Genomic DNA, 15,212 nt, shown 5'->3' with positions numbered 1-15,212 from the left:
CAGGGCTATGACAGAAATATTTCAAATGTCATTAGAAACGGGAATAGTCCCCGAGGATTGGCGTACTGCGCATGTTGTTCCATTGTTTAAAAAGGGTTCTAAGAGTAAACCTAGCAATTATAGACCTGTTAGTTTGACTTCAGTGGTGGGCAAATTAATGGAAAAGATACTTAGAGATAATATATATAAGCATCTGGATTAACAGGGTCTGATTAGGAACAGTCAGCATGGATTTGTGCCTGGAAGGTCATGTTAGACTAACCTTGAATTTTTTTAAGAGGTTACTAGGGAAATTGACGAGGGTAAAGCAGTGGATGTTGTCTATATGGACTTTAGTAAGGCCTTTGACAAGGTTCCTCATGGAAGGTTGGTTAAGAAGGTTCAACTGTTGGGTATAAAATGCAGGAGTAGCAAGATGGATTCAACAGTGGCTGAATGGGAGAAGCCAGAAGGTAATGGTGGATGGTTGTTTGTCGGGTTGGAGGCAGGTGACTAGTGGGGTGCCTCAGGGATCTGTGTTGGGTCCTTTGTTGTTTGTCATGTACATCAATGATCTGGATGAAGGTGTGGTAAATTGGATTAGTAAGTATGCAGATGATACCAAGATATCATCTTGTGGATAATGAAGAGGATTTCCAAAGTCTACAGTGATTTAGGCCATTTGGAAGAATGGGCTGAAAGATGGCAGATGGAGTTTAATGCTGATAAATGTGAGGTGCTACACCTTGGCAGGACAAATCAAAATAGGACGTACATGGTAAATGGTAGGGAATTGAAGAATACAGTTGAACAGAGGGATCTGGGAATAACCGTGCATAGTTCCTTGAAGGTGGAATCTCATATAGATAGGGTGGTAAAGAAAGCTTTTGGTATGCTAGCCTTTATAAATCAGAGCATTGAGTATAGAAGTTGGGATGTAATGTTAAAATTGTACAAAGCATTGGTGAGACCAAATCTGGAGTATGGTGTACAATTTTGGTCGCCCAATTATAGGAAGGATGTCAACAAAATAGAGAGAGTACAGAGGAGATTTACTAGAATGTTGCCTGGGTTTCAACAACTAAGTTACAGAGAAAGGTTGAATAAGTTAGGTCTTTATTCTCTGGAGTGCAGAAGGTTAAGGGGGTACTTGATAGAGGTCTTTAAAATGATGAGAGGGATAGACAGAGTTGATGTGGACCAGCTTTTCCCTTTGAGAATAGGGAAGATTCAAACAAGAGGACATGACTTCAGAATTAAGGGACAGAAGTTTAGGGGTAACATGAGGAGGAACTTCTTTACTCAGAGAGTGGTAGCGGTGTGGAATGAGCTTCCAGTGGAAGTGGTGGAGGCAGGTTCGTTGGTATCATTTAAAAATAAATTGGATAGGCATATGGATGAGAAGAGAATGGAGGGTTATGGTATGAGTGCAGGCAGGTGGGACTAAGGGTAAAAAGTTGTTCGGCACGGACTTGTAGGGCCGAGATGGCCTGTTTCCGTGCTGTAATTGTTATATGGTTATATGGTTAGTAGTTCGGCAAGCAACAAAGTAGCTGCCTAGTATCTCCTTCAGAGATATTTTACCAGTTTTTTTTCCACAATGGTTTCGTTATGTGTCTTTTTCTCTGCAGTTCCCCAAACCTTCTCAGTTGCATTGGTTCTCTGGCTCCAATATCCGTAGCTTTACTTTATCTGCCAACTATCCTCCACGTTCACCATTGACTCATTCTGAATCAATGCAGACGATGGGAGCCATCACATTTTGTAACTTAGATTGCAGCTGGCACTTCATTTCCCAGTGTAGATCTTTAGCAAGTAAAAATCTAATGATCTCAGTGACAGGGTTTGCACCATTGCTGATGTGTGTAAATGTTAGCATCCAGCAATAGTGATGCCATCAGCAGGCTAGGCAGCTAATTGAAGAATTATTTCTGACCACAAACCCAGAAGTAAAACACATTTTGAGAAATTAACCAAGAAAATTAGCATTTATCTAAGACCAAAGAAGAAGTTGAATTATCACAAAAAACTACTGTAATAGAATAGTATTTTTCATTGAATTTCAAAATATTTACAGTAAAACTCTGATAATCTGGCACATTTGGGACTTAGGTGCCAGATGTGCAATTTTTCCAGAGCAAGGTTTCAAGGTCAGTTTATTGTCAAATGTATCTCCCGCGGCTTGGAGCGCCCGTCGGTCTCCAGGAAAGGACGCCAATTCCACGATGTTAGGCCGCAGTGGGAACGGAGATATGATACGGAAAAAAATCGCATCTACATCGAGGTAAGAGATTGAAAAAAAGTTTCTCCCATCGTCCACCACCCATCCACATAAAACAAACCAAGGAACACTCAAACATATTTTTAACACATACCAAAAAAGAAGAAAGGACAGACTGTTTGCGAGGCTGGTGGCACCACCCGCATTGAAAGGCAACAAGACACGCAGCCAAATAAAAGTTAACATAAACAAAAGTTCTCAGTTACACATCGTGCATTAAAAATGACAAAATCTAGCCCTTTTTTTCCGTTTACCATTGTCTTCAGCATATGAATGCTGAGATCAATTATAAAACTTGTATTCGAGTTATAGTCAAACTACCCTGAAACAGGTCCTTTGGCCCAGTGCGTCTGCGTGGACCATCAAGATCCCATTTAGACTAATCGTACACCAACCTATTTTATTATTCCATATTCCCCTCAACTCCTTACAGATCCTACTGCTCACCTACACAATAGAGGTGATTTACTGCGGCCAATTAACCTTTAACCCAGGTGTCTTTGAGATATGCGAGGAGAGCAGAGCATCTAGAGAAAACCCACATTGAGAATGACATTTGAAGTCCACACTGACATCACTGCATTTCAGGATTGAACCTGACTTCGCTGAAGCTGAATTCGCTGGAGATCGATATGGAGGCGACTGCTGCAGCTGGGACTGTGAAAATGGCGCCAAACCTGGCGACACTTGCATATGGACTCAACCGCTGTTTTGATGCATTTGGTACTTAATCAGGAACTGTCCTTATGTTCAGCAATAATGTTACTGACCTGGATGCAAAACATGAATCTCATTGTACCTGGTACACAAGATAATAAAAAGAACCATTGAAGCTAAATTGCTGGACCAGTGAGCCTGAGTGTCTAACTGCTGTGCCAATGAGCTGCCCAAATTATTTTGGCGAAGGTAAGTTAACTCAGTACAGATCAGAAACAAAATTATGTGTTACTTACTGATATCAGGTGGTATCTTGCCTTACTAGGCTGTTGGAGTGCACTAAAAGACAGCTGAAAGAGAATTATGATTTACCATTTATTTCATAATCCTACATGTTATCAAAGGAAGGTGTGAGCATAATGAATCCCAAAAGACTTGAATCCCTCTGGGATCAGGTTTGACACTTTATAGCAGCTGATTAGACACAGTCTTTCTGTTAACCTCTCACTGCTGTGGTGTCTCTAGTTTAGTTTCAGTATATAGAAGAAAAAATATGATAGTTCCCCCGTCCTTATTCTTGTCACATAATCAACAATTTCCCTCTATAAATGAAGAATATCAGAGTGACTGTCTTTATGGATATAAGGTTGATCCTTGTACCTTGCTAATGATAAATAGAACTTTGAAAGCTTTGATAAGTGTATAATTATTAACCACATTGTCTCCCTGGAGTAACTCCAACGAGAATCCGGATCATTTTGATAAGTTTGTATAAGTAGACCCGATTCTTGAATGAATGCATAAGAGGGATAATGTACAAGAGGTACCAATGAAAATGTACCGCTGCTTTTGCATTCTACGGTCTGCAACTGTATGTTTAAATAATAGATCCATTTTGACATCTGTTTCCAGACTGACTTTGACGATGGTCATTGTCCAACTTATTTGAATCAAATCCAAGGACTTTTCAATGTTTACAAAGCAGTCCATAGCCAGTTTCCAGGTAAGAATGCAGACTCTGTTTAGTTCTTGGGCAACTAACAGCATTGCTAAGCAAATTAAATTTTAGGATCCAAGGTAGGCATTTTCACTTTTTTTCTGATGATTGTTGTTGTGTAAGCCAGGCTTCTCAGGGCTCCCATTAAAAATACTCCTTGAGAATGCATTTGGCTGGTTGGTAGAAGAATAAAGCTAATGATAGGGCCTTTCTCACTCTAGGGTGCTGAAGAACTGAAACACACTGCCTGACAGGGATGCAATGCCAGAAACAGTCACCACCTTTACAAAATACTCAGAGGACTGCTTGAAGCGCTCAATATTGAACAAACCACAGCCCAAGAACTGGAAAAAGAGTTGAGGTCAGCTAGACCTTCTTAGGCAAGCGCAAACACATTGGATAAATGGTGCCAGAGTTATAAAGTGCTATTAGGTGAAGCAGAGTTTGTGCTACACATAAGCATAAAACTGGAGCAGGAGTAGCCAGTTGGTCTCTTGCTGTTTCATTGTGATTATGGTTGATCCAAACTTGTCCTGGACACCACTTTCCTGCACTCTCCGCATCCCCCTTGACTCCCTTGTAGTTTGTCAAGATCTGTCTAGATTAGGTGCAGATCTGTCAGTCTGCACTTCAAATATTTTCAAAGACTCAACTCCCACATGTTCCTGGAGAAGAGAAATTCAAAGATTCTCCATCCTTTGGCCTTCTCCTGCTTTTGTTCCTTGTGTACAGGCAAAATAGTACATGTCAAGCTAGCTGATCTGACTTTGCTTAATCCATAATTTATCTGAAGAAAAAAGTGAAAAATCTGCAAACCAAAATATATTGAAATAACACATCGTAACTTTATTTTCGATATGGCCATTTCCTATTAGCCTAAAATAATGTCACATTTGTACACTGCTTCCAAAATTCCATTTAATGAAGCCAATGGAATCGAATTTCTGCAACAAAGTACAGTATGTACATGAGACCTTAGTGTGTATTTAGTAGCTGAAACCTAGTGTGGATTGTCAGCGGATTTATTCATGAACGATAGACTTAAGATCACTTCGAGGTAAAATGATGAGGACATCTAAAATTCATAGTGGTCCCAACTATTAATATTCCAGCCAGTCCTATGCATTCCAAATATTAAATATGATTTATTTTTAACTGGATAGGATGCTGCATGGATGCAGCATTGACAGCAGACTCATTGTCCCACTAGAGCATGAGACTTGGACTGTTACTATTCCATCTCAACACTGGTTCCCACGAGTAGGAAGGCTGGCTTTGTGGGAACTGATCGCCGAGAGAGTCAGAAACTGTTGCAGGGAATTTCAATAGGGCAAAGAATGAGGATAGAATGTACTCACCCAGGGATTTTCAGTAGAATGGAGAAAGTATTTGGAGTATGTTTGAATATTTAGTGTATGAGTGGCCAAAATCACTATTTTACCTGCATAGCCCTTAGTTAACCCAGAGCAAAATACCTTCACCATTTAATTTTATGATTAATGCTCAATGAGTGCCTTGCTCACCTGGAGTTGGTGACTTCCACATGACAATATAAGCTGCACCAGTGTGGACAGATGATGAGAATTACTGGTGACCCTCACAAATCTGCTGGCTAAGTGAGTTTTACCATATCACCCCTACTTAGGATTCAATAATCTTCCAGTGAGGAAAACATACCAAGGACAATATTTCTTAGCATGTACTATGGAAATAGATAAATGTTTACTATGCTCTTTAATTATATCTCTAGATATACCACATATCTCAAAGGTTCCCATTCTGATGCTAAGACCAAGAGCATGGAACATGGTTGAACACAACATGCTTGTATGCTATTTCTCGGTTTGAAAAAATATTTTCCTGTTACAATAATCAATGTCATTGATTTTGCTTGTTGTAAAATTTTATATGAAATTAATATTGATTGTAATTGATAGGTTCATGGAAAGGAGGTCCCAGGCCCTCTATTTGATTTTGGACTACTGATGTATCACTGTGGACGAATTTTGTTTGAAAATGGATGTGGTCCTTTCTTTTATCTATCAAAGGTACGCTGAATGTTTTTTTCTGATTTCTTGCATCGTCTTTTAAATTATGAGTGGTTTGTTTTCAATCTCATTAGTCAAAGTCAGTCCAGATGTCACTGCAATTGTCAGGCATCTTAAATGCTGAATATTGCATCATTGTGGTTGATTCCCAGCAGGTTGACCACATAGCACCCATCTCTTGTCCAGGCAGATAGACACAAAGTGCTGGAGTAACTCAGTGGGTCAGGCAGCATCTCTGGAGAAAAGGAATAGGCGACCTTTCGGGTCAATAGACAATAGGTGCAGGAGTAGGCCCTTCGAGCCAGCACCGTCATTCAATGTGATCATGGCTGATCATCCCCAATCAGTACCCCGTTCCTGCCTTCTCCCCATATCCCCTATTTTAAAGAGCCCTAGCTAGCGCTCTCTTGAAAGTATCCAGAGAACCGGCCTCCACCGCCCTCTGAGGCAGAGAATCCTACAGACTCGCCACTCTCTGTGAGAAAAAGTGTTTCATCATCTCCGTTCTAAATGGCTTACTCCTTATTCTTAAACTGTGGCCCCTGGTTCTGGAGTATGTTATGAATCTTATATCTTTCAATAAGATCTCCTCTCATCCTTCTAAACTCCAGAGTATACAAGCCAGCCGCTCCATTCTCTCAGCATATGACAGTCCCGCCATCTCGGGAACCTTGTGAACTCACGCTGCACTCCCTCAATAGCAAGAATGTCCTTTCTCAAATTAGGGGACCAAAACTGCACACAATACTCCAGGTGTAAATGGACGAGACTGGACCTTGGAGAGGAGGGAGGTGTGGAGGGAGGGGGTGGGGGAAAGGGAGAGGGGGTGGAGAGGGAATGGGGAAAGGGGAGGAGGGAAGGGGAGGGGAGAGGGGGGAGGGGAGAGGGAGGAGTGAGGGAGGGGAGGGAGGAGGAGAGAGGTGGAGGAAAGAGGGGGAGGGGAGGTGGAGGAGAGAGGGGGAGGATAGGGGAAGAGAGAGAGGAGAGAGGAGAGAGGGGGAGGGCTTGTTACAGTGTTAAAATAAAGAACTGTTTCATTTGAAAAACAAAAGCATTCAAGAGTCTGAATGTCATAGACACTACAATGTTACCTAAAATGTAGTAATCAATAATTATAGTATTAAACAGAATATAATTTATACTTATTTGTAAAAATCTCATAATCATATTGACTTTATTGTACAGTTTACGAAGATCCATTTCAAATTCTGTAGCTGGCTTATTGAGTTTTGATTGAAAGAAATGTTGACTCACCATTGTCAAATTCAAAGGAAGCAAAGGGTCTGGTAAAGAGCTCAAACTCACACAGGTTGAAACACAAGCATCTTTATTGTTCAGGTCATCAACTACACAGCAGGTCATCACACGTTCACACTGCTTCTCTAACTGGCAGACAGTGGGTAGGATCTTACACTATGAATGTTATAATTAATAATAATACATTTTATTTATGGGCGCCTTTCAAGAGTCTCAAGGACACCTTACAAAAATTTAGCAGGTAGAGGAAAAACATGTAAGGGGAATGAAATAAATAGTAGAGACATGACTGGTACACAAATTAAAGACAGAATTCAATTCAAAACACAATATGAGGCAATTCATGCACAGATGAAAAGGGAGGGGGACCTGGGGCTAAGGATAGGCAGAGGTGAAGAGATGGGTCTTGAGGCGGGACTGGAAGATGGTGAGGGACACGGAATTGCGGATCAGTTGGGGGAGGGAGTTCCAGAGCCTGGGAGCTGCCTTGGAGAAGGCTCTGTCCCCAAAACTGCGGAGGTTGGACTTGTGGATGGAGAGGAGACCGGCTGATGTGGATCTGAGGGACCGTGAGGGTTGGTAGGGGGAGAGGAGGTCAGTGAGATATGGGGGGGCCAGATGGTGGAGGGCTTTGTAGGTGAGGACCAGGATTTTGTAGGTGATACGGTGGGAGATGGGAAGCCAGTGAAGTTGTTTGAGGACTGGAGTGATGTGATGCCAGGATTTGGTGTGGGTGATGAGTCGGGCGGCTGCGTTCTGGACCAGTTGTAGTCGGTTGATGTAGGTGGAGCTGATGCCAAGGAGAAGTGAGTTGCAATAGTCCAGTCGGGAGGAGATGAAGGCATGGATGAGTCTTTCAGCAGCGGGAGGTGTGAGAGATGGTCTGAGTTTGGCGATGTTGCGGAGTTTAAAGAAGGACGTTTTAATGACATGGCATGAGGCTGTGAGGCTCAGGGGAGAGGGTGGAATCAAAGATCACGCCAAGTTTGCGGGCCTGGGGAGATGGGGAGACAGTGGTGCCGTCGATGGTGAGAGTGGGGTTATTGATTTTGCTGAGTGTGGATTTGGAGCCTATGAGGAGGAATTCTGTCTTATCGCTGTTGAGTTTGAGGAAGTTATGTTGCATCCAGGTTTTTATAGCTGACAAACAGGAGTTGATATGGGAGAGGGGGGGGGGTTGTGGGGAGATTTGGTGCCGAGGTAGATCTGGTTGTCATCGGCGTAACAGTGGAAGTCCAGGTTGAAGTGGCGGGGTATCTGACCAAGGGGGAGGATGTAGATGATGAAGAGGAGGGGGCCGAGTACGGAGCCTTGGGGAACGCCTTGAGTGACTGTGGCTGTAGCAGAGGTGTGGTTATGGAGAGAGATGAAGTGGGATCTGTTGGAAAGGTACGAACGGATGGTGGGATTATAACCATATAACCATATAACAATTACAGCACGGAAACAGGCCATCTCAGCCCTTCTAGTCCGTGCCGAACACGTATTCTCCCCTAGTCCCATCTACCTGCACTCAGACCATAACCCTCCATTCCTTTCCCGTCCATATTATACAATTTATTTTTAAATGATAAAATCGAACCTGCCTCCACCACCTCCATTGGAAGCTCATTCCACACAGCTACCACTCTCTGAGTAAAGAAGTTCCCCCTCATGTTACCCCGAAACTTCTGTCCCTTAATTCTCAAGTCATGTCCTCTTGTTTGAATCTTCCCTACTCTCAGTGGGAAAAGCTTATCCACGTCAACTCTGTCTATCCCTCTCATCATTTTAAAGACCCCTATCAAGTCCCCCCCTTAACCTTCAGCGCTCCAAAGAATAAAGACCTAACTTGTTCAACCTTTCTCTGTAACTTAATTGCTAAAACCCAGGCAACATTCTAGTAAATCTCCTCTGTACTCTCTCTATTTTGTTGACATCCTTCTGCATACTTACTAATCCAATTTACCACACCATCATCCAGATCATTGATGTACATGACAAACAACAGTGGACCCAACACAGATCCCTGTGGCACCCCACTAGTCACTGGCCTCCAACCTGACAAACAGCCATCCACCATTACTCTCTGGCATCTCCCATTCAGCCACTGTTGAATCCATCTTGCTACTCCACCATTAATACCCAACAATTGAACCTTCTTAACCAACCTTCCATGAGGAACCTTGTCAAAGGCCTTACTGAAGTCCATATATACAACATCCACTGCTTTACCCTCATCAATTCCCGAGTAACCTCTTCAAAACATTCAAGAAGATTAGTCAAACATGACCTTCCAGGCACAAATCCATGTTGACTGTTCCTAATCAGACCCTGTTTATCCAGATGATTATATATATTATCTCTAAGTATCCTTTCAATTAATTTGCCCACCACTGACGTCAAACTAACAGGTCTATAATTGCTAGGTCTACTCTTAGAACCCTTTTTAAACAATGGAACAACATGCACAGTACGCCAATCCTCCAGCACTATTCCCGTTTCTAATGACATTTGAAATATTTCTGTCATAGCCCCTGCTATTTCTACACTAACTTCCCTCAATGTCCTAGGGAATAGCCTGTCCAGACCTGGAGACTTATCCACTTTTATATTTTTCAAAAGTGTCAGTACTTCCTCTTCTTTGAATCTCATAGTTTCCATAGCTACTCTACTTGTTTCCCTTACCTCACATAATTCAATATCCTTCTCCTTGGTGAATACCGAAGAAAAGAAATTGTTCAATACCTCCCCCATCTCTTTTGGCTCTGCAGATAGCTGTCCACTCTGACTCCCTAATGGACCAATTTTATCCCTCGTTATCCTTTTAGTATAGCTGTAGAAACCCTTTGGATTTACTTTCACCTTACTTGCCAAAGCAACCTCATATCTTCTTTTAGCTTTTCTAATTTCTTTCTTAAGATTCTTTTTACATTCTTTATACTCCTCAAGCACCTCATTTACTCCATGCTGCCTATAATTATTGTAGATCTCTCTCTTTTTCCGAACCAAGTGTCCAATTTCCCTTGAAAACCATGGCTCTTTCCAATTTTTACTATTTCCTTTCAACCGAACAGGGACATAAAGATTCTGTACTCTTAAAATTTCACCTTTAAATGTCCTCCATTTCTCTTCCACATCCTTGCCATAAAACAAAATGTCCCAATTCATTCCTTTTAAATCCTTTCGCATCTCCTCAAAGTTAGCCTTTCTCCAATCAAAAATCTCAACCCTAGGTCCAGTTCTGACCCTCTCCATAATCATATTGAAACTAATGGTATTGTGATCACTGGACCCGAACTGTTCCCCAACACATACCTCTGCCACCTGATCTGTCTCATTTCCTAACAGGTCCAGCTTCTCTAGTAGGTACCTCTATGTATTGCTGCAAAAAACTCTCCTGCACACATTTTACAAACTCCAAACCATCCAGCCCATTTACAGAATGTGTTTCCCAGTCTACGTGTGTAAAATTGAAATCTCCCACAATCACTACCTTGTGCTTACTACTAATATCTGCGATCTCCTTACATATTTGCTCTTCCAATTCTCACTCCCCATTTGGCGGTCTATAATACACCCCTATAAGTGTTGCTACCCCTTTTCCATTGCTCAGTTCCACCCAAATAGCCTCTCTAGACGTGCCCTCTAATCTATCCTGCCAAAACACTGTTGTAATATTTTCCCTGACAAGCAATGCATCACCTCCACCTCTTGCCCCTCCAATTCTATCACACCTGAAGCAACGAAATCCTGGAATATTTAGTTTCCAATCACAGCCCTCCTGCAACCATGTTTCACTGATCGCCACAACATCATACTTCCAGGTGTCAATCCAGGCTCGAAGCTCATCCACCTTTCTTACAATGCTCCTAGCATTAAAATATCCACATTTAAGAAACCCACCCCCTCTTATTCTCTGTTTATTGTCTTTTTCTTCTTTCTCCCCTCCATTTTGGGTCCGAGTGCTACCCTTCTCTCCCTCCTGCCTTACACACTAATTACTAAGCATTCTAATTGGCTAACATGCTATAGCCAATCTACATCTCTTCTTCTATAAATGAAAAGTAGATAAAGCGTTATCACTACGTTGAGTAAATAACCATATAACCATATAACAATTACAGCACGGAAACAGGCCATCTCGACCCCTCTAGTCCGTGCCGAACACATAGTCTCCCCTAGTCCCATATACCTGCGCTCAGACCATAACCCTCCATTCCTTTCCCATCCATATAACTATCCAATTTATTTTTAAATGATAAAAACGAACCTGCCTCCACCACCTTCACTGGAAGCTCATTCCACACAGCTACCACTCTCTGCGTAAAGAAGTTCCCCCTCATGTTACCCCTAAACTTCAGTCCCTTAATTCTCAAGTCATGTCCCCTTGTTTGAATCTTCCCTACTCTCAGTGGGAAAAGCTTTTCCACGTCAACTCTGTCTATCCCTCTCATCATTTTAAAAACCTCTATCAAGTCCCCCCTTAACCTTCTGCGCTCCAAAGAATAAAGCCCTAACTTGTTCAACCTTTCTCTGTAACTTAGTTGCTGAAACCCAGGCAACATTCTAGTAAATCTCCTCTGTACTCTCTCTATTTTGTTGACATCCTTCCTATAATTAGGCGACCAAAATTGTACACCATACTCCAGAATTGGCCTCACCAATGCCTTGTACAATTTTAACATTACATCCCAACTTCTATACTCAATGCTCTGATTTATAAAGGCCAGCACACCAAAAGCTTTCTTTACCACCCTATCTACATGAGATTCCACTTTCATGGAACTGTGCACAGTTATTCCCAGATCCCTCTGTTCACCTACATTCTTCAATTCCCTACCATTTACCATGTACGTCCTATTTTGATTTGTCCTGCCAAGATGTAGCACCTCACACTTATCAGCATTAAACTCCATCTGCCATCTTTCAGCCCACTCTTCCAACTGGCATAAATCTCTCTGTAGACTTTGAAACTCTTCTTCATTACCCGCAACCCCACCTATCTTAGTATCATCTGCATACTTACTAATCCAATTTACCACACCATCGTCCAGATCATGGATGTACATGACAAACAACAGTGGACCCAACACAGATCCCTGTGGCACCCCACTCGTCACTGGCCTCCAACCTGACAAACAACCATCCACCATTACTCTCTGGCATCTCCCATTCAGCCACTGTTGAATCCATCTTGCTACTCCACCATTAATACCCAACCATTGAACCTTCTTAACCAACCTTCCATGAGGAACCTTGTCAAAGGCCTTACTGAAGTCCATATACACAACATCCACTGCTTTACCCTCATCAATTTCCCGAGTAACATCTTCAAAAAATTCAAGAAGATTAGTTAAACATGACCTTCCAGGCACAAATCCATGTTGACTGTTCCTAATCAGACCCTGTTTATCCAGATGCTTATATATATTATCTCTAAGTATTCTTTCCATTAATTTGCCCACCACTGACGTCAAACTAATAGGTCTATAATTGCTAGGTTTACTCTTAGACCCCTTTTTAAACAATGGAACAACATGCGCAGTACGCCAATCCTCCGGCACTATTCCCGTTTCTAATGACATTTGAAATATTTCTGCCATAGCCCCTGCTATTTCTACACTAACTTCCCTCAATGTCCTAGGGAATATCCTGTCCGGACCTGGAGACTTATCCACTTTTATATTTCTCAAAAGTGTCAGTACTTCCTCTTCTTTGATCCTCATAGTTTCCATAGCTACTCTACTTGTTTCCCTTACCTCACATAATTCAATATCCTTTTCCTTGGTGAATACCGAAGAAAAGAAACTGTTCAATATCTCCCGCATCTCTTTTGGCTCTGCAGATAGTTGGCCACTCTGACTCTCTAATGGACCAATTTTATCCCTAGTTATCCTTTTGCTATTAATATAGCGGTAGAAACCCTTCGGATTTACTTTTACCTTACTTGCCAAAGCAACCTCATATCTTCTTTTAGCTTTTCTAATTTCTTTCTTAAGATTCTTAAATAAATTGTTAAATGCGAAATGCCACATCTAATAATAATGAGGTTAAACGTAGTCGCCGTATCTAACAGGCGGCTTGCTAACCCGCCCGGTCCTCGTCTGGTAGGGAGCGGTCTCATCAACCTTTTCTTTCGAAAAGTTTAGGGCACGTTTGGGCGAGCCGATAGGGCTCTGGGGAGACATCGTAGGGGAAAACCGTCGTGGGGGTACCGGTGAACCGGGAGGAAGTGGGTGCAGACCGACGCGGGGAATGGTGGGGGGCAGCAGCTGCAGGCACTGGAACGACTGGAACAGCAATCACTTTAAAGTTCAGTGGAGGGGCGCCAGGACCCTGGAGCGCCAAATGTCGTTCCTTCACTGGAAGGAGGTGTTGACGGTTGCGTCTGTAGATGGTGTCGCCGACATCGACAAGGTAGGACCTTGGCTCCTTTGCGAACCCCAGTTTGGTATGTCCTTTGTCCGTCTGCAAACGAACCACTTGGCCTTGGATCAGTGGTTTAACTGGTTTGCTGGTCTTGTCGTAGGCACGTTTCTGCGCGTCTCGATTTGATTGTACTACAGTGGGGCAAAAAACTTTAGGCTTTAAGTGATCAGGCAGAGGAGGTCTTGTTCGCCGGGACATCAGTCGTTGGGCTGGAGAGCCTAAAGCACTGTCTCTGGCAATGTTCCTCAGGTTCAACAGGTCTAGGTAGACGTCAGATTTTGCCAGGAAAGAGTGTTCCATAAGTTGTTTAGCGCTGCAAACAGCGCGTTCGGCAAGTCCGTTGGACTGTGGGTACTCTGGGCTGCTGGTGACATGTTTAAAGTTCCAGCGCTTTGCAAAGTCTTTGAACTTCTGGCTGGTGAATTGAGTCCCGTTGTCAGTCTGAAGGCGGGATGGAATGCCATGTACGGAGAAGTGCTGCCGGAGTTTCTGGATAACTATTTCAGAGGAGATGGTTGGTAGAAAATCAATTTCGAACCGAGTCCACTAACACGAGATAGTGCTTCCCGTGCCAGTCGAAGATATCGGCAGCCACGGACTACCATGGTAGGGAGGGGGCAGGTTGGGACAGCAGCTGTTGTTTTTGCTGGTGTGGTGCTTACCTGTTACAGATCGCGCATGACTCTGTTTTGTCCCGAATGTACTTGGTCATTCCGGGCCAGTAGATCATTTCTTTAGTGCGTTGTAGGGTGGCCTCAACACCTGGGTGGCCACCATGGATCTCCTCGTAGTACTTATTACGCAGAGAAGGGGGGATGACCATCTTGTGACTCTTTACGATCACTCCGTTCTGTAGCACAAGTTCATCGCGTACCAGAAAGTAGGGTCTCAGTTCAACGGGGGTATTGGATTGTTTGTTTGGCCAGCCGCCTTTAATGATCGAGGTTAGCGGCTGGGAGGTCTTATCCATGGCAGCGTGCTCGGCGAGGTGACGCAGGCGGTCAGTAGGAACGAAGGAAACCTTCAGAACGGAGAATTCCTCTTGTTCGAAAGGATGTTGTTCGCTAATAGCGCTTGGTGCCCGAGATAGAGTGTCTGCGATGTGCATGTCTTTACCTTTTTTGTAGACAATGCGGAAGTCGAATCGTTGTAGCTGCATCATCATGCGTTGAAGTCTTGCTGGGGCTGCATGAATCGGCTTGCTCAGGATTGTGACCAACGGTTGGTGATCAATTTCTACCGTGAAAGTTTTGCCGAAAATGAAGTCTTTAAATTTGGAACAGGCAAAAACCACGGCAAGCAGTTATTTTTCTATCTGGGCATAGCGCAGTTCAGTATCCGTTAGTGTTCTTGAAGCGTAGGATACTGGCATGACATCGCCGTTGAAAGAGGTCTGCAGGCATACAGCGCCTAGTCCATACTGGGATGCGTCGCAGGTGATTGTAACTGGCAGGTTGAGATTCAAGTAGGACAGAATGGGTGCACTGGCGAGCTGTAGTTTTAAAGTCTCAAAAGCTCGCTGGTGGTTTTGGTACCAGGACCAGGTGTTGTCCTTGTGAGTTAATTGACGCAGGGGGGCTGA

At 43.1% G+C, this 15,212-nt stretch overlaps 1 protein-coding gene across 1 annotated transcript in view; it reads left to right on the top strand.

Moving 5' to 3' along the window:
• LOC116972967 (malate synthase, glyoxysomal-like) overlaps positions 1 to 15,212 on the top strand; it is an 81,400-nt gene that overhangs the window by 20,635 nt on the left and 45,553 nt on the right. The window contains exons 4-6 of the mRNA XM_033020575.1: positions 3,830 to 3,920; positions 5,665 to 5,741; positions 5,852 to 5,962. Coding sequence (XP_032876466.1) covers positions 3,830 to 3,920; positions 5,665 to 5,741; positions 5,852 to 5,962 — 279 coding nt within the window. The remainder of the gene's footprint in view (positions 1 to 3,829; positions 3,921 to 5,664; positions 5,742 to 5,851; positions 5,963 to 15,212) is intronic.

This window comes from Amblyraja radiata, chromosome 1 (genome assembly GCF_010909765.2).
Source record: "Amblyraja radiata isolate CabotCenter1 chromosome 1, sAmbRad1.1.pri, whole genome shotgun sequence".
NCBI classification, from domain to species: domain Eukaryota; kingdom Metazoa; phylum Chordata; class Chondrichthyes; order Rajiformes; family Rajidae; genus Amblyraja; species Amblyraja radiata.
Note: the sequence above shows the minus strand (reverse complement) of the source record. Positions and strands in the feature narration are given on the sequence as shown.